Source organism: Mirounga angustirostris, unplaced genomic scaffold (genome assembly GCF_029215605.1).
Source record: "Mirounga angustirostris isolate CCGP_5_RB_7025 unplaced genomic scaffold, mMirAng1.0.hap1 SCAF_3, whole genome shotgun sequence".
Lineage (NCBI taxonomy): Eukaryota > Metazoa > Chordata > Mammalia > Carnivora > Phocidae > Mirounga > Mirounga angustirostris.
In genome coordinates, this window is record NW_026991711.1 from 68,905,146 (window position 1) to 68,925,001 (window position 19,856).

The window sequence follows — 19,856 nt, forward strand, 5'->3', positions numbered from 1 at the left end:
AGAGGATGCAGTAGCTCCATCAGAGACGAAGGTGTTGAAACTGTTTCCCTGGTAGTGGCTGAAGATAGTATGGGTATCTATAGTCTAGCTCAAGTTCAAGTGTGTGGTTATTAAAAGCCAACCTACGTGGTCAAAAGTCAAAACAGTGTTTTACTGATTATTTTTATTATCAGATTTTCTACGTGTGAGAAATTTAGGAGATGGCTAATTATTCAAGACAATCTGCATCTGTCAGTTATCAAACTTAAATAACTACTCAGGATTTGTACTGAGATGAGAAAGTATTTGTGACTGAACATTCTAGAAATGTTAGAAATAATATTCTTTGAAATAATTTTTTTTCCATACTAGAACTCTGTCAAGTAAGGATTATTGTTGAAAGAATGTAGGTGCAGTGTGGTCAAAATATATTTCCTCAAATATACACCTTCTCAGAGTAAGTCTGACACGACACAGAGAGAGTAAGGTGCTCATAAGTCAGTTTGCCCATGATGGCCCTGGCTTCTGCCTGTTGTCTACGTGCAGTTATTATTAGCACGCCCTTTTACTTGAGAAATGTTCTTATTTGGATGAAACTTTATATAGTTGCCATACAGAGAGAGCTCCTAATGCCTGGAAAGGATCTGATTGGAAGTGTTGGTGGTATATTGTTAGGTGCGGCTCGTTGGCTTCACTTTTAATAAGAGGATTTAACAACAGAACCAATCCAGCTGGACGGCTGCCTTCTCAGAAATTGTAAGATTTCCACAGATCATATTTAAAACCTCACTTTCGCTCAAGAGATAGACTTCTGCGACTTCTCGACTAGGCATACCAGGATTTTAAAACTATCTTGTATTTATAGTTTAGAAAATATTTCCATACTGGAGCAATAAAGAAAAATCCTCCTTGTATCACACAGACCTTAATGTAAATATGCACGCAAATAGGCATACATACGCTAGAAGGGAGGAAAAAAGCAATTATGTTGTTATAAGTCTGCAATGATGCAAAACATCTACTTAGCGTATCTGAATTAAAGATAGCATCATCTTACCTGAAGTTCCTGGGTAGCAGATTGGACAGAAAAACAAATAAGAGGTCTATTTAAAACAATTATATTAAAGATACTCAAGTGCATTCATCTTAGTTTTAACACAACAGCAATACACAGGGCCAACAATATAGCCTTCAGTAGATGTGACTTTAAAAAAAATGGTGAAGATATATAAACCCCCAGAGAGAGAAATCAGTATCAAACACCAGGAAGTTCGAACCCTTTTGGGGGTGGATGGTGCAGCTGGGGTAACAAATCATAAAAACAATTTCTGAAATAGCTTGCCACTTCAGGGACTGGCAGCTTCTGCTCAACACTTTTTTGGGGGAAGAGGGAGGGCGGATGCTTAAATTTTTATTTGTGAGAAAATTGTTCAACTTAGTGAGAAAACGAATGAGGGTCATCCACTGGGGGAGAAAGAAAAGGTGGCATCACCTGATCCATCTCACAAGACTAAAGTGTTTGTGGTCATGGTGTGTTCATTGCTGATGTGCAATTAATAGCCAGGACATGGCACCTTTTAACGATCCTGAAAAGTTCCAAGGCAAACTGTTACAGAGAGGAGGCAGTAAATTCGGAGACTATTTAATGAAAAGGAAGAGACATAAAAAAAAACAAAACAAAACCTTATCTTTCTTTTTTGATAATTGTGCTTTGCTCTAGACGCCAGATGAGCTTGGCTTTCTCAGATGAGAATATGCTGAAATTATTCACCAATGACAGTATAAAGGGCTGCCTGCTGCATGCCTGACACTCGGCAGAGGCTATCTTACTCCCAGCATCAACTTGATAAGCAGTTATTACCAAACCCATTTAACAGATGAGGAAGTCAAGAGAAACTGCATCCACGTTTCAGGGCATAAAGCTCTGTCAGTGGCAGAGGTGAAATTCCAAGTTGGACTGCCTGACTAAAGCTCGGGCATTTTTACTCTAGCACTTGGTAAACTTGCTAGAATCCCTTATTATAATCTTATTGAGAAGTAGCAAAACATTCTCAGATAGTTTATTTTATTTGGATGGAATAGATACTCTCACACTCTGAAGTTTCTTATAAAATCTTAATCGAGTAAGATAAAATGATCACTATGATTTTGAGGTTCCTGTCTGCTAGGAACACTAGAAGGGAGAGGAAGTATTCATTATTTATTGTCCCTGAAAAACATTAGTATAATATTTATTTTCAAGTGAGAGGCACCTCCGATTTTCCTTCCTTTGTTCTGAAAGAAATTAAATTTGTTAGTTTTTCTGAAATTGTGTCTGATTCCTCTACTTTACATCACTCCTGCAAGGTCACGTCCCATAACACATTTTTTTTTTTTCCTTTTGGCTGAGACTAGAAAATAATACTTCTCTTTCTTCCTTATTTTCCCTCCTTATTTTAACTTCCAGAGTAAAGAGGGTACCTAAGCTTGAATTCTAGCCTAAGAACAAAGATTAGGTCAGTGGCCCAGATCAGGGAGCTAATCTTCGGACATTCCCTATGGCTCTGGCTCAGAGACATTTTGAAAGTATTCTAAACGGTTTTATTTTGGTTTAGACTTTTTAAAACAATCCTCACTCCACTTAGTGATTGATTTCTCTATTACTCATTAAGGTTTACAGTCAGAAAACTCTGCAATCCTTGTTACAGGTTCTAGAATAATTCAAGGTGAAAAGCTGACACTTATTTTAAAGATGCTTTAAGGACTGGGTCCGCTCAACTTGTTTTCTAGAGAAAGAACAGGAGCCTCCCTGGTGGTCTAGTGGTTAGGATTCGGCGCTCTCTAGAGAAAGAACAGGTAAAGAAAACATTCTTCATTCTGAGGACATAATTCTCCACAGACAACCAGGCTAGGCCATAGCTCCTTGGCCTTGCCTCGACATAAGACGACTGGTCTGCAGTCATATCCTTTTAGGGAAGGTGAGCTGCTACCGGAAGCACCATTTCTCACAAGTTTATAGGTAAGTCAGGAGGTGCCTACCCATCACGGGATCCCTTTGAAGAGGGGCCTCCATTTTAAATGTAAGACTGGCAGAAAGCCCTTTCTCTGTCTGGGAAAAGCAGTGCATTTAGCTAAACGTGAACTCTAGTGTGTTAAGGAACACCGTGAGCCAGTGCGGTACCAGGCATGTTTACATATGCCAGCCTCCCGTCAGTCAATTTTGTTTTCCTCCACGAGGCAGAGACTACCCCCAGCTGGAAATGAGAGGGTCAGACTGATGCCCCTTCTTCCAATCCCGGTTTTCAAAACCATGATTCATAACAGAAAGCATCCTATTACCATAATTATCATTCAAATCCACGAATCTGCATTTGCCGGTTGAGACATGAATTCAGCTGCTCCAGGTGCTGGGAACACTAGCTACCAACCTAGAGCAGAGCCCAGAGCTCTTACGCGCCTTCTATCTCGTTTCAAGTTGTAATGATTTCATCAAACGGCACGAGGATGCTGAGCCCTCGGACTCCTGTCTCCTGTTGGAGCAGGCAAGCTTTGAAGTCATCGAGTAATTTCACTTTTAAAATAATTAGATGCTTAGCATGTATTACCCAGGCACCTGTGAACAGGCTCAGAACTTGAATGTTTTTGTGATTTTTTTTTTTTTTTTTAAAGTTCACCTTTGTGCTGCGCGCACACACAGTCTTTGTGTGGTCATTAGACGTCAGATCTTTGCCATTTAGAAATAACTTGGCAGCTTATGCTGTGGACTCAGACAGGAAGGGTGTGGTAACTTTTGCCAAAGTTAAGCTGCTGTACTTTGAATAAGTTGATTCAAAATAAAGTTTACAGCTTTCCAATTAAAGACTCTGTTATAAAACCTCATTATTTAGCGGGTAAAAAGAAACTGTTTTCGCTAGTCAAGGAAAGGCTGAGTGGGTTATTTTTTACAGAGAATATACTGTACCTCTCCATCCTCCAGCTCCACATCTAAGAAATCGAAGTCCCTAAAGACTCTAAACTGCTGCTCGCTGTTTGTGTCATCCATGTTCTCCTGCTCTCGGGCGCCGTCCTCAGAAGACACCAAGCTCGTCTGGTGCTCAAGCAGATCCAAATCCCCACACGATGAAAAAATCACCTAAGAATCACAAGAGTCCTCTCCTGAGAGACCGTTCTCCCGTCGCTTGTTTGTGCTACAAAAACTGTAATTGGCTCTTCATGGCCCTCTATTTCCAGTACACACCTAATTCCTTAAGTGGGTATTTTTAGAACGTTCTTTTATTATTTATGTTGGACAGGTGCCTTCAGATTAAACTCCCTGCAAAGACACAAGTTCACGCAGGAGGAAAATGCTCAAGTCACATTGCTGCTGCTTAACGGACGAAGACTGGATCCCACCTGGGGGGGGAGCGGGGTGTGTGTGTGTGTGTGTGTGTGTGTGTGTGTGAGAGACAACTGAGCATGTGTTCACAAACTAGGGCAGCCAAGAAATTTTCCACTGTTTCTAAACGGAGGTTAGAAATTGTACATATGCACATACACTTCACAAACATATGAGCACATAATATTTTAAGGACTACTGATACCTGTAGAATAACCTGTGAGAGCAAAGAATTTAACCCTTTCAGAGATAAACCAGGAACTGATAAAGAAACAGAAGCCAGAAAGTACAGTCCTTGCTCATTTGAATTACAGACGAGTATGTGAGTAGCCATGCTCGTAATTTATACCTAAATTCCTTTCCTGTTGATATAAACAGGACAAAACATTTTTTCCCCTATTAAGATCTTTTGTATGTTAATATCTTTTTTTTTTAAATTTTTTTAAAATTTATTTATTTATTATTTGAGAGAGAGAGAATGAGAGACAGAGAGCATGAGAGGGAGGAGGGTCAGAGGGAGAAGCAGACTCCCTGCTGAGCAGGGAGCCCGATGCGGGACTCGATCCCGGGACTCCAGGATCATGACCTGAGCCGAAGGCAGTCGCTTAACCAACTGAGCCACCCAGGCGCCCCTGTATGTTAATATCTTAAAACTGTCTTTTGTGTTTAGGTTCTTTCCACTGGGACATTTACTAGAACTTTACAGAAATAAGAAACTGCAAATGAGGGATGCCTGGGTGGCTCAGTCGGTTAGGCATCTGCCTTTGGCTCAGGTCATGATCCCAGGGTCCTGGGATCAATTCCCACATTGGGTGCCTTGCTCAGCAGGGAACATGCTTCTCCCTCTGCCTGCCACTTCCCCTGCTTGTGCATGCTCTCTGACAAATAAATAAAATCTGTTAAAAAAAAAAAAAAGAAACTGCAAATGAACCTAAATGTTTTGCTATCCAGCCTTTCCTGAACATAGATTGATATTAAATAAAGTGATCAATAAGATTTTTAAAAAGACTTTATTTATTTACTTATTTCTAGGATGTGAGCAGGGGGAGGGGCAGAGGGAGAGGGAGAGAGAATCCTCAAACAGACTCTGCAGTGAGCGTGGAGCCTGAAGCGGGGCTTGATCTCACGACCCTGAGATCATGACTTGAGCTGACATCAAGAGTCGGACTCTTAACTGACTGAGCCACCCAGGAGCCCTGCAGAGGCAAAGTGCTCTTTCCCTCTCCCTCCGCCTGCCCCTGCCACTTTCCCCTCGTCCCCTCTGCCCTCGGTAATGTCACCAGAGCAGCAACAAACCCAGTGATCAATAACTAAAAAGGTGACTTCAGTGGAAGCCGAGCTTAGCTGCTGGCTGGCTGGCTGGCTGGGGCGCATTTCCCAGATAAGAAAACACCAAACTGCGCTTGCGTGAGAATATATGAGCCTCCAACATTTCATCTGCTCATTAACTACACTAGTAGATACATTTTGAGATTTAAAAGACAGCTCCCTGGAGCAACTGTTTGCTAATTCTTACTTTATTTGGGAAATTATTTAGTTTGCTATTTATTTTTTTGTTGATAACAAAGATGCTGAGATATGGATGAAATAAAAATGCCCAGTGAAACCAGACCCTGAGATTTTTATTGCTTTGGCTACAGTAGACTCATAGACAACTTGAATTTTCAAAATTAGCTTCAATCCTAATGCTGTAATTATTTATTTATTCCAAAACCCAATGGCATGTTGTTGTTCTGTTTTAACTGTAACATCAGTGGATGTTTATAAGAGAAAAAAATCCCATAATGATATATCATTATTTCCATCCCTATTGTGCATAAAATAATGACATCACAGGAAGAGGCATGCATACACAGAGTAAAATTACACCCCAAAGGAATGTTTATTAAATATCATGGTGCAGGAGAGAGTCATAAATAAGGACGTCTGAGCATATTTATAAAAAAAAAAAAAATCCAAGAAATTTTAAACAATGAAAACAACTGAATATTTATTTGCAGACAAACTGGAGGAAACAGCCATTCATTGTTTCTGAACTAAGTGAGATTAAAAATCATAGTGTGGAGAGAAATAATCTACAGGCTTGATCTAGATGGTGGATATCATACCTGTAATTCATAGAAGACTTCTCTAAAGCTAAAAAAGATCAAAGGTAAAAAAGATATGGTGTCAACATACACGTGATACATGACAGAACTTACTGATGGATTTTTGCTTAATCCTACTTCTTGGCCACACAGAGAAAGAACGTGCACCAACTTCTCTTTTGTCCTCTTCTGGAAAAGAGACACACAAATACATTTTAATCACGGGGTCCTGTGATCAAATCTGTTCCAATACTGTAAGCCACTAGCCACATTTGACTATGGCCCCCGAAATGTGGCCAGTAAGAATTGAGACATATAATATACAAAAGGAATGCAAAGTATCTCAATAATTGCAAAATAGTGGCTGCATATTGAAATAATAATACTTGAGATGTTTTAGGTTAAATAAAATGTTATTAAAAATGATTTTACCTGTTTCTTTTTACTTTTTTTTAAAAAAGGCGACTATTAGTTTAAAATGAGACACACATTATGTTTCTACTGGACAGTGCTGATCTGAGTTTTCCCAATGGAGGGTGGGTGAAAATCAGCCCCTGGGTTCTTCAGCAGACACTCCTGACTCCCCTTGATAATCTTTTCTGTCTGTTACAACTTTCGGCATTAGCAAGGCTTTCCTTACACCTAAATTAAATCTATTATATTCCAGCACAAATCTATTTTCCTCAAATGGGAGAATAACTTTACTTTCCACAGAATTAAAAAATTCAATTATCTGCCAGCCATATTAAATCTTCCTGAAGTTAAACAGATTCAATTCCTTTTGCTTTTCTTCACAAGCCTTATTTTTAGGCACTTACCCATGGAGATCCTTCTATAAACTTGTCACATTTTCCAATGACATAGATAAACTAGATCTCAGGATGATTGGTGAGTTGAGAATGAAAAGGAAGAGTAGCCGGGGCCTAAAAAATGTTAATGTACTTCAGAAATGCTCTTAAAGCAATCTTCCTAACTCTGTAAAATGATTTTTTCCCTTTTAATCTGATTTAAGTTAATGTGGAGACTGCTCGGAGGCCAATATCACTCATAGCTTTTCTTTCTTAATGGAATTTGGCTTCACTGCATTCTTCTTTCCAAAATTATAGAAGGAACACTCAATACCGTGTCTTTTCAAGGTCAAAGACAGGAAGACCTTGATGTGGGCGAATGGCAAGAGATTTGCTAAAATATTTTCCTAAGTTTTAGTGGGCATTTTACAATTGTGGGAAGGAATCAATGTAGAGGAACCTGGAACTGGGATGGATAGTTTTCTTCTCTTTTCCAGAACCCCAAGAAAGTATAGTAGGTTCTCTTGCTCAACAGCTCAATGAAACGTCACTGAGAAGCAGCTGTGTGCCAGCAAGTGTGATGCTTTGCGCTTCACTCCCCTAATCTTGGTGAGCCCTGCGGTCCCCTGCTCAGCACCCACCATTTGGCCTTCTTCCAACAATACGGTCCCTCTTTTTCTCTTGGGAACAGCTCCTCTCCCACTAAGTGGGGCTTTGCCTCCCTCACACATGTTGTAAGAGTCCTTTCTCTAGAATCACTACGGATGCTGGGGAGGGAATGCCTCCGTCCTGGAATCATCAGAGCCAAAGACCATGCAAGTCTGGAGCTTCTGGAAGCAGTTGGTGCTTCATAAGACAAGAGTCTGCTTGAGAATGAAGTCGCCAGAGAGGGAAGGAGGGCCAACACTGGGAAGGGAAGGGGAGGACAGCGAGAAGGGGAGAGAGAGAGAGGTTAAGGATCCAGTTCCTTGGTTTTGTGTACTAGAATCCAGCTGTGCGTGAAACCAAGCTATGGGAGTTAATAAATTCCTTTTCCACTTGAGGTAATTTTCCACTGGGCTTCTGTCAAGTTAGTTACCGAAGAGCCCTGAATAATGCAGAGGTTTCACCCGACAGCAATTCTGATGACACTCACGCTGTAATGCAGTTGCCCAGTGAGTGAATGGACCTACAGAAAGATCCAGCAGCCTGCTCTGCTCCGACTATGGCTCAGACTGTCCATGGAGACCACGACTGGAGTGCGTGCTTGGGGGACAGTGGTCAGAAGGGCCACCGGAAAACAAAGTATTTGCACATCTTAGACAAAGTTCAGGCCTCCCGAATGTCCATTCATGGAGCAGCGGGTAGATCTGACTACTTCCTACCTTCTCTTTCATTCCTGGTCCCTTAGCATCATTGACTAATCTCTTCCCTCCTCCCTCCCCTCTCCATCTGTGTAAGAATTTAGATAATTTTACCAGTCTACAAAGCACTGTGGCTTGAGGAAGCAACCAGAAAAGCAGATTCTGCATTCTTGTGCAGCCTTATCATGTAGAACTGGTTGGGAGAACTAAGGATGCATTATTTGGAGAAAAGAGAGCTCATGTGGGTGAGACGCAGAGGGGGTGGGGTTTCTTTATCTATTTGGAGGACTGCCATGTGAAAGAGAGGTCACATTTCATTTGCTAAGCCTTAAGGGAACTAGGACCAATGGGTAGAAGCAGCAAACATCAGACTTCAACTCAATGTAATGAGCTGTTCCAAGATAAAATAGGTTCCCTTGGAATGCCAATCACTGAAGTGTTGAAGCCTAGATGGGCAATGTCAGGATGGCAAGGGAGAAGCCCCTTATCATATGGGCAGTTGGGCTCAAAAGTTCCCTCTGAACTCCCTTCCAATCCTGGGAGGCTAGGAGTCTATACCTGAGAGTACTGGGGCCTTTTCCAGCTTACAGGAACAAGGACATTGGAGTTGGAGCCTGATGACGTAGATGATGTGCTCCTGGTGACGGCCACAGCCCTGGGCTTCCCATCCCGTCCCGAAGAGTTCTGCAGCTCATCGTATCGCCTCCCGATGATTGGCGTCTTGACAAAAACAAGGAAAACAAAAGTTCACGTTCTTCCATCCGCTTAATAGTTCTGTGGAATACGGGATCACTCTACCCAGCAGCAACCAAGCACTGCTCATTTGATTAAACCTTAGAGAAGTTCAGAGTTACAAGTAGGCTCATTTTCCTGATGTTCAAACACATATTCTAAATCGTTTTATGTCTTCAACATTTTCCCACCCTCTTTAGCAAATCCAACTCCTTGTTCTTAAACATACTCAGGAAACCACTGATAAAGATGAGAAGCAAAACATTCAGGAAAGCAAACAGTTTTCAGATGTTTAAGCTGAAAAGAATTTCTTATTGTTGTAACAAGAGACCAAAGTTCCTTCCCTTCTTCCCAACCTTTAAGTATTCTCAATTAATTTAAAAATGTCTTAAAATTGATTACATCTTTTCGATTATTTAAGTGAATGAATTCGGGGCCAGGTATTTGGGCAACACTTTAGAAATTTCACTTCTTGGGGCGCCTGGGTGGCTCAGTTGGTTAAGCGACTGCCTTCGGCTCAGGTCACGATCCTGGAGTCCCGGGATCGAGTCCCACATCGGGTTCCCTGCTCGGCAGGGGGTCTGCTTCTCCCTCTGATCCTCCCCCATCTCATGCTCTCTCTCTCTGTCTCATTCTCTCTCTCAAATAAATAAATAAAATCTTAAAAAAAAAAAAAGAAATTTCACTTCTTGAGAGTTCATTTCTCATGCTGGTGTCCTGTGGCTGGGTAGACAGCACCATCCACACTTTAGCCCCAACGAGGCTGCAGAAACCCATTTGTGGGCCTGCCCTCAGAGGTGGCAGACACGGGCTGGAAATTCTCCATCTGGTTCTCCAGCTCTTTATTCTGGAGCAGCTGGGTCCCTGCGGGCATGCAGCCAACTGGCTGCTTGTTTTCTGTACCACTTTTGAACAGAATAAACTTCACTCAAGGAATAGAAGTAGCTCTCCCCCTCAGCCATGTAAAAAAATGTTAAAAATTAAAAAAACAATTGATCGGATACCTTGATATCATACACATACTAAATACAGTTGCAGGTATCACACGGGAGCAAGAGTACCTCAACCTGGGTACTGAAAGCACAGAAGGTCAATGAGACCATTGTGTAGGCTTCAACCTACTTCACAGAGCCAGGAAGTTTCACAGAATCAGATCTGGTTCATTCCTTCAGTGAATTTATTCATTCAGCAGTGTTGAAGAATATTTGTTAAGTACTCTATCTTACACCAGACACTGTACCAGACCCTGGTAACAAAGTAGACAGAGCGTAGTTTCTGCTTTGGCGGGCTTACGGCGCCTGGGGTAAGCAAGACAGGAAAACCAAGTATTTGCACATCTTAGACCAAGTACAGGCCTCCCAAATGTCCGTTCACGGAGCTGCAGGTAGACCTGACTACTTCCTACCCTCTCTTTTCTTCCTGACTCCTTAGCTTGGTTTACTGGTCCCTTCCCTTCTCCCTCTCCTCTCCCTTAAGGCAAGACTTGAGACAATTTTACTGGGTCTAGAAAGCAGTGTGGCTTGGGGAAGCAACTGTGAAGGCAGATTCTGTATTCCTGTAAATCTCAGTCATTTGCTGGTCTGGCTGGGAGTTCAGACAGCAAAGTTGTGGATGTAAAGATAGGACAGGACCCCTGTCATACAAAGAAGGTCATGGTTTAAAATGCTTAAGATCATTCCATTTTAAAGTCATCTTTTTTTAAAAAAATCATTTTTTAGAAAAATAACTGACGCTTCTAGTTTTAGAAGCTGCCAATTGAGAGCCCCAAAGAATATGACACTTGATGTGTTCTTAAAAAACAGAACCAAATTTAGGCCTTAGGAAACTTAATTTGAAATAAATGTAAAATAAGTCTCTCTTTCCTCTCTTTTTGACCTTTGCTAAGTTTCTCCCTGCTGAAGTGGACAGAAACAGATAGCATACCTCTGAAATATCAAAGTGAAAGTCTAGGGTTTTTCCAGGTAATTCCTTAGAAGCACTGGTCCACACTCGATGTATTTCTATCTTTGAGAGGTCACTCTGCTGGTAGGAAGGCAAAACTAGGCTGGCAGATCGAGAAACTACCAGCTTCAGGATATTCAAAGCTTCTCTCCAGTGAACACTCTGAAGGGAATAAAATATTCAATGGTTAAAAACAATTTCATTTAAAAAAAAAAACAAACAAAGAATCTACTGCTAGCTACCGAAACTTCTCATGACCAGTCAGAATTCACTGATTGAAACAGTGCAGCAAATTCCATCCTATGTAAAAGGCAAATGACATAAAAAAACAATTTATATATAAGAGGAGATACATTTAGGAAACAAGCAAATACAAAAATTGCAAATTTTGTCCATATTCAAATAAACAGAAGTTTAACATTACAAGGTACCATTTTTGCCAATGTGATACCTCCTTCACACGAATAAAAAAGTCCCCCAGTGTATTTAGGCTATCGACCACTCACTCTTTCTCAAAACTCTCCCCACCTCCAGCTTCCAGTCTTCCTTGGTTGTTTTCCTACTCCCCTAGCTCCTGCCACCACCTTTGCTTCCTGGGCGCCTCTTGTCTTCCCACTTCAAATCTTCCTCATGACCTAAGTAAGTCAGGACTCTGGGAGCCGTTCTTAACTCCTGTCTTTCCCTGCCTCCGGATGAATTGCTCCCCTCTCCATTCCTGCTGGCAGTGGATCAGCTGAATCCTCCCCAGCCTCTGCGTGGACTATTTCAATGGCCTCTTAACTGACCTCCCTGCTTGCGGCCTCTACTGAAGTCCAGCATACCCTCCCCAACTATGGTAATCTTTCTAGAACTCTTCAGACCGAGCCACTTCCCTGCCTAAACTTCTTCAAGGGCTCCCTCTGGTGGGCGGGGTGGAGTCCACACTCTGAACACAGCCCACAGGAGTACTCTCCCCCAGGCCGGCCCCGGAGTTCCTCACACCAGGCAAGCTCTTTGCCACTGTGTCTTCACTGATGTTATTCCCGTGTCCCGAATGCCCTTCCTCTCCTTATCGGCTTATCCCAGGCCTACTCTTCCTGTAAGACTCATTTGTTTTGCCATCTTTGTCTCCCTGACAAACCCCAGGCAGACTGATGGGCTTTTCCCACAAAAATATTGAGCATAGATAAACTAACTTGGTAAAAGTTATTATTATTATTTACCCAGCCTTGGGAATAAGAGCACATGAAAGAAAACACATTTCCTTCACTGTTAAGTTCTGCACAGGGGAGGTCATGATTTGGATGTGAAATTAGCCGCCATTCAAGAGAAGATATTGAGTAACAGAGATAGCCCACAGGCCTGAGTTAGAATAGGCAGCCTAGTCAAACAATTTTTCTTTTTCCTTTTTACCAGGGGCACATGATTTGTAGAAAAACGTGAACCGAACCCCTGGCCCCCACGACTTCTGTGAAGTGAGAAAGGGCTACTGAATGCCTACTAAGTGCACGACGCTTTTTGGAGAAATGCCACTTGAAAGATGGAAAATAAAAAAGGCTTGGAAACCATTTTTAGCATTAACTAAGGTCTGCAAGCAATGTGATGTTGAAGTGACGATGGGGGAAAAATGTCTAAAATTTACACTGTATGGCTTTATGGATGAGTTTAGCCAGACAGAACCTTGCATCTGCCCTTGAACTCTGCAACTCACCAAGTACACGCCTGTGTTTATTTGTTGTAGTATTTTCAAGCACACCGAGGCAAGTTGCTCAACCTCACCTCCCTCAACTCTAAAGTGACCATTTTAACCCCTGAATTAACCCTTTGCATGTGGAAACACCTAGCCTACAACCTGGCACACCTGAGTTCCTTCTCTCTTCTCCTTCCGTGAAATAGGATACTACCAATACAACCCTGCTGGGCCCTCCCAGCCAGGTGTGTGCCTTTAATACTCAGCCCGTAAGCCCCAAGAGGCAGAAACATGTCCTCTGAGGGCTCGCGAGCTCACCAGGGCTGGTCCTGTCTTTCCCCTCACTATACCACTCGGGATGTGGTCAACCACAACTGACTGTGCTCAGTGGCTTAGAGATACCAATGCACGAGTGTGCACCCGGTGCAGGCTGGCATGACCACAGCTTGGCAGCCAAGTAAAAGCTACGAATCCTCAGTCTTTCTGGAATGACTCTCTGGAAACAACCTCGTTTGTAAGTGGCGTTATCCAAATACTCACTTGCACATATTTTTCAATGGTCTTCAGAACTTCCACATTAAACTGTTTCACAGGGACGACGGACAGGTCCATGTAGCTGAGCAGACTGTAGATCACCTGGAGGAGGGGCTGCTGCACACTGGGGAGACCCTTCTCCAGCAGCTGTGGGAGGCAAGGCATAGGGGACACAGTGTGATACCAGCCTGTTCATACAGGAGCACCAACGCCTCCCCACACCTCTACGAGCGCACGTTTCCTTAGGGAGGAAAGAATCCTACCCACTAAACAAATGAAGATATCATTAAAGGCAGTGTAAGTAGTTCTGAATATACCGATACCATATCCACAGTGGAATACAAGAAACCTCAAAAGGGAAGCATCAAATATCACTAATTATTGGAGATTACAAAGTAACACAAAAGACACAAGTTATTAGTTACCAAACTGGCAAAGTTTCCCAAGTGAAAATAGTATGGTTGACGATAAAAGATGGGTATTCTTACACATTAGTGGAAATGTAACGTGGATAATTTGGCAATTGGCCTCAAGAGTACTAAAAACAGTTTATAGCTTTTGAAATAGTAATTATCCTTCTAGGAACTTTTCCAAACCTATAGGCACTAAGATTTATATATGAGATTTCAGCAAGGCATTATTTATAATGGTAATAAACCCACAAAAAACTAAACAAGAAAGCTCTGCAAGCAATATAAATGTTGAACACTAGGGAAATGGATACAAAATTATGGTAAATTGTATGATGAAACATATAATCAAGAGAATGACATTTTTAAAGATTTTTATTTATTTGAGAGAGAGAGAGAGAGAGAATGAGCAGGGGCAAGGGTAGAGGGAGAGGGAGAAGCAGACTCCCTGCTGAGCAGGGAGCCCAATGCAGGACTCGATTCCAGGACCCTGGGATCATGACCTAAGCCAAAGGCAGACGCTTAACCCACTGAGCCACCCAGATGCCCGAGAATGACATTTTTAAAGATAGTAAAGGCTATCGGATAATATTAAGTCAAAGAGGAAGGATATGAAATTTCTGTATAGTAGATGATGCCAAAATCGATGTGAATGGGTGGGTGTTACAGAGAAGTAACAATAGAAAGAAATCTAACAAAATGTTAACAGTGTTTCTCTCTAGATAACATAATGATTTTGGACGATTTTTTTTTTTTAATCTCCCCCTCCTGTTCTTTTCCCCACTTTTCTGTACCTACTAAACTTTCTTTTATAGACATATACTATGATATCAACACTATTTTAAAAAAAGAAAGCAAAATAATGAGAAGATTTATGTGACAGACATCACGATAAAAAGTTACTGTTCAAAACAAAGAACCGTAGAAATGATTCAAATAAATGCTGAAATTCCACATCAAAAGTGGTCAGAAGAAGTAACTGAGCAGTTAACACATGAGGAAATGAACAATTTGGAAAATCTAGTGCATGGAAAAGTGAACATTTTTCCTAGAAAGGAAATACACAAAGAGAATAATTTTAAAGTACCAATAAAAATATAAAACTGAAAAAAGGAATAAAAGGGATAATAAAATACAGTGAGGATATTGGAAAACACGTTTATACACTGTTGGCAGTATTGTAAATAGGGGCAATCTCTGTGAAGACCAATTTCCCAAATGTGTAGAACTAAATAATGTATTCATGTATCCATGCCCTTTACCTGAATAGTTACTTTGGGAAATGCCACCAGAAGAAATCACCTGGATGTTATCCGATAAGAAGTCTACATAAAAGGACCATTTGTAATAGAAAAAGATTATGAATATAAGCAACAGGGGAGATGTTTAAGCACATTGGGTTACATTAACCTGTTAGAATCCCACAGTTGTTGAATGTGACACTGTGTGAGCACAAAGTTAATGCTATGTGAACGGAGCAGGCTCACAGGAAATACTGACCGTAGCTACCTAAAATTACGTGTATGTGCCTGGCCAACACCTGAAAGAGCACATGAGTACTTGAATTAGGATTTAATATATACTGTGAGAAGTGAAGTTTATAATAAAATTTTCAGTGACAGTTTGTGACAAAGGCCCAATAGAACAAATTAGGTAATCCGTTCTCATTTATTTTTATTGTGGTAAGATGTACATAACCTAAATTTACCACTCTGACCACTGTTAAGTGTACAATTCAGGGGCATGAAGTGTATTCATACTGTTGTGTAACCATGGCCACTATTTGTTTCCAGAATTTGTTCATCATCCCAAATGAAAACTCTGTTAAATGTAAAATGCTAAGGCTCCATTACCCCGTCCCCAACCCCTGGTGACCACTGTTCCACTTTCTATCACTGCAGATTTGCCTATTCTGTGCACCTCACAGAAGTGGGTGGGTTCCTGTTATATTTGTCCTTTTGCGTCTGGCTTCGTCCACTTGGCATGATGTTTTCAAGGTTCACCCATGGCGTGCTATGTGTCGATGCTTTGTTCCTCTTTAAGTCTGAGTAGTGTGTATGCATGCATATGCCACATCCCATTTGTACTTTTGAAACCTCATGTCTAGTGATCCAAGCAAGTCTTACCTCCTTGCTAACTTACACTTCACTTTGTTTTAAAAAAAGGCATCGTCTGCCTTCATAAGCAGGGCATTTACGTTGGTTGTCCCAGTATTTCTTGTGAGCTGAGGCATGTGTGTGCTTTCTTAGTAATTCTTGCAGGGACAGATGTGACCAAGGTGATTATCCAAAGCAGCAGGGTGGCATATAAGAGAGGCTCCTTAAAGTGCCAGGGATGGGATGGAGTGTGGAAAGGACCTTTGGCTGTTGACAGTCTGAATGCCGCTCACATATTGCTGACCCAGACCGCAAATCAAAATCCTGCAGATCAACTATCAGTGTTGATGGATAGGGCAAGGACCCTCTTCCAGGTACAAGAGTTCAGTCTTGTGGAGCCTTTCAGAGGACGACTGACTCTCTAGCCTATCTGCACCCTGTTCTGGTGACATAACAAAGAGAAGTTAGAATGTACCATCCTCGTCACTTCTGAAAAGGCCTTAGCAAGAGGTATGCATGCACATCCCTCAAGCAAAAGCAACGGTGAATATGCTAAACCGAGGTGACTGTTATGGCCATTTCACTCAGATTTCACGACCTTGTGTGTTAAGCTAGTGAGTGACCAGAGGTGCTACCAGAATACATTTCATCACTTGTCCGATATGTTATGTATTTCCAGGACGAAGGACATGGGGCTTGGAACCAATGTGCTAGAAAGAAACACAGTTGTATGAGGACGAAAGTCCCATTCAAGTTTAAAAAACAAACTTAAAGATGAAGATAAAAAGCTTATTTCAAAATAGATGCTTTGCTAATTGGTTTAGAGCAAACAACCATTAAACATACCAAATCACACAGTAACCCCCTAAATAAGATTTGAACACCTGGAGTAATTAGGATACAATTTCCTCATTTCTGGAAGGTACTGACAGGTATTAGTGCAGTAAAAAGAAGGAATTTAAGTTTTTGAGGCAGGTATACCCCAGTTCAAAGGCTGGCTCTGCCACCTTAAACATGTGGCAGGTTATTTAACCTGGCTGGGCCTCAGATTCTTTGAGGATAGCGTCCTCATCACTGCATTGTTGTGAGGATTTAAAATGCTTCATACAGCATCTATGGTAATATGTAATAGGCTCTCAATAAATGAAGAGATTATTATCCATTCCGTGTAAATTTTTTACCCATGAAAACTATAGTGGGTATCCTTAACTGAAGAGCTTACCTCTGCCAGGTAGGTCACCATATTCAAGGTAATGTCAGTGTATGCTTCGTGAAGGTATCGGCAGACCACGTTGACCCACGTGGCACAGTCCCTCGTGTAGCTGTGTGTTTTATAGAGAGTCATAACATGTGCAAGATTGGAAAGTTTGGGATTCTTTTCTTCCAAACACACCTTTTAAGAGAAGAAAATCAATTAGGGATAAAGTAGCCTGATGAGCAGGAAGATGTGTCAGAAATTTTGCTGTAAGATTGCAATGTTTGCAATTTTGCTTTGGAATCTGGAAAACACATTGATACTTTTTTTTTGTGTGTGTGTGTGTGCAAGATGCAGAAGTGCTTATCTTAGTCATTAGCTAATATAATTTTCACAGATTCTTTCCACCTGTCTTCTCAATAATGAAACCACAAGATAATGTGCGTTGGCTACTCAGAGATGTAAATTACTAGCCATATCACAGTTATGATTTTCAGATTTTGTGAAACTCATTTCCCTTTCAGGGCAATTTCTGCTTAGCATTGGACCTTCCAGAAGGCCTGTATGGATCCACCTGAGTGTGGCGGCAGAAATCATACCTGAGCAATCCTTTCGGCTATATCCTTGCAGAACTGATTGGGATTTTCAAAATGTTGGATCAGCTGGGGCAGGAGACACAACACGTTCAGTGGAAACCCTGGATCAGAGAAGATGCAGTGGAGATAGCTGAATATGGTGCATTTTAACTGTTAACCGTGGGAAGGAATATTGCAGATTTCTTCCCAAGGTGATCCAAAAGCAGTCTTTTGAACCAGTTTTACTGTGATCTAACACAAAATCCAGGAAAAAAAGGGTACAGCCACAATGACACCAGTTATAGAGGAGGAACTTGAAGTAGATGGGTAATTCTGAGATATGGTGACTATCTTGCTATGGGCTGTGAATCAGGATGACTGGCAGAGATTTTAAAAAGCAGATTAAAATGAACTGAAGCGCTAGTCTGAAACTTTTATCAAAAACCGTATTTTAAGAAAAGCTTGTATGAGAGGGCATAGGCCAACCAATTTAAGTCTTACTCATGTAATGTAATCAAAAAGACTCTTTAAAATGGTAAGTAATGGCTTAGTACCACTGTGTTAAGCTCTACCTTCATGAAGAGAAGTCTGGGCCACATGCCATGGTATTAAAAATACGGCTGGTGATTTGGCTTGATTCAAAACGATAGGGAACCAAGCAAATTTTCAAGAGGGGGGGAAAAAAGCTAAGAAAACAAGAAAGATTTAGGAGTTAAGAAAAAATAGAAAAAAGGTTTATCTGTACAAGAACAATGGAATAAACTGACAGTACCTGTGATTTGATCTGGAAAGCACAAAGAAATCATTAATATATAACTTCTGCCCCTGTTACGCTATTGCCTTTAACATGTCTCCCACAATTTAAATAGTTTTAAGAAATGACAAACTACTCCCAAAGAACAATTTCTAAACAGAATTGTTGAAAGTACTAAGCCCATTACCATATTATACTCAACACTAACACAACCACCACTAGAACTGCAAGAGAATGAGTGATGTTGGCCTTACCAATGGCTTGGGATGAATCCACCATGGATACTTTGGATACTGGTGTGAGCAAACTGAAAAGCTGCAGGGTCAAGTCGGTGGTGGTGAGGGAGGTGAATCCTTTCAGCAGCAGCTGCTGCAACCCTGAGAAGTCTGACCACTTGAGCTGTGCCTGGAGTTTTTCAAGTTTTTCTCGGTTCTCAGCTTTATCAAGTGGCATGTGAGCCAGTAGCCTGTTCAACAGCCTCAAGGCCATTAGGTATTCAAACTCAAAATCAGATTCCATCAAGGCCACTGTGACCCAAAAGATGGTGGCCAACAAGTTGGTTGGATGGTTTATGTGTGATGGGTCTGAGAGGCTGTCCTTCAAGGAAGATGAGCTTCTTGTTTTTGAGGACAGGCCTTGTTGGGTACAAGCCTGAATTCTGTCCAGTGTGGCACTCCGGGGTGGGTCTGAGGATCGGTCAACAACACCAAATTTCTTGGGCACAGAAAAGCTTCTTTGATGCCGGCTCCGTTCTGCAGTTGCCGTATTGCCACTGGCCGCCCCAGGGTTCACATTTAGTTGTCCTGTGCTCTTTCTGCTTGCTGTTAGTTTAGTGCTAGAGCTTAAATCTGGTGATGAAGAGCTGGGTATAAAAGTAAAAAAGTTCAAAAGAAAGCCAACATGCTTCAGTGAAGAGCCAGTCCTTTTAAGATCCACTGACAAATAATAAGGTAGGGAAATCGTTCTTTGGAAATACTATTATTTTTTTCTCATATGCTTAAGCTTACAGGAATAAATTTTCTATTCCTAAACTTAAAGCTATGAAAAACAAAACAATGAGAAACCTCACGAACAAAACAGCAACAAAACCTAATACTGACTTACTGAAAGGCTAAAGAAGAGCAGTTGGTGGTAAAGTTTACTGATCTTTCGTTTATATTTTTGTTTGACTTTGGGCAGGAGTAATTTAGAAATAGAGTATACCTGATAGGCACACAATTTAATATTCTATTAACTGACTGATAAGAACAGAAATGGAAAGGATATCATCTAGAAAGAAAAAAGTTAGTAACCGCATCAAAGGAAATTTTTTATGCTTATAAAATATCTATGAGAAATGATCTCTAAGCCTATTTCAGGCTGAAAAGATAAAACTCTTTATCAGTATTCTTGCTAAATT

At 41.2% G+C, this 19,856-nt stretch overlaps 1 protein-coding gene across 8 annotated transcripts in view; it reads right to left on the reverse strand.

Annotated features, from left to right (window-relative positions):
* The window catches only part of FRY (FRY microtubule binding protein), a 348,688-nt gene that overhangs the window by 39,875 nt on the left and 288,957 nt on the right, over positions 1 to 19,856 (reverse strand). For 7 of the 8 annotated variants that reach the window (XM_045869273.3, XM_054506292.1, XM_064586228.1 and 4 more), the window contains 8 exons: positions 18,712 to 19,319; positions 17,728 to 17,825; positions 17,156 to 17,326; positions 13,434 to 13,574; positions 11,207 to 11,386; positions 9,110 to 9,271; positions 6,535 to 6,609; positions 3,920 to 4,090 (listed from right to left, as the gene is read on the reverse strand). In XM_045869273.3, coding sequence (XP_045725229.1) covers positions 3,920 to 4,090; positions 6,535 to 6,609; positions 9,110 to 9,271; positions 11,207 to 11,386; positions 13,434 to 13,574; positions 17,156 to 17,326; positions 17,728 to 17,825; positions 18,712 to 19,319 — 1,606 coding nt within the window. Of the gene's footprint in view, positions 1 to 3,919; positions 4,091 to 6,534; positions 6,610 to 6,634; positions 8,115 to 9,109; positions 9,272 to 11,206; positions 11,387 to 13,433; positions 13,575 to 17,155; positions 17,327 to 17,727; positions 17,826 to 18,711; positions 19,320 to 19,856 lie in introns of those variants that run through there. The other variant, XM_064586229.1, reaches the window with a different exon arrangement.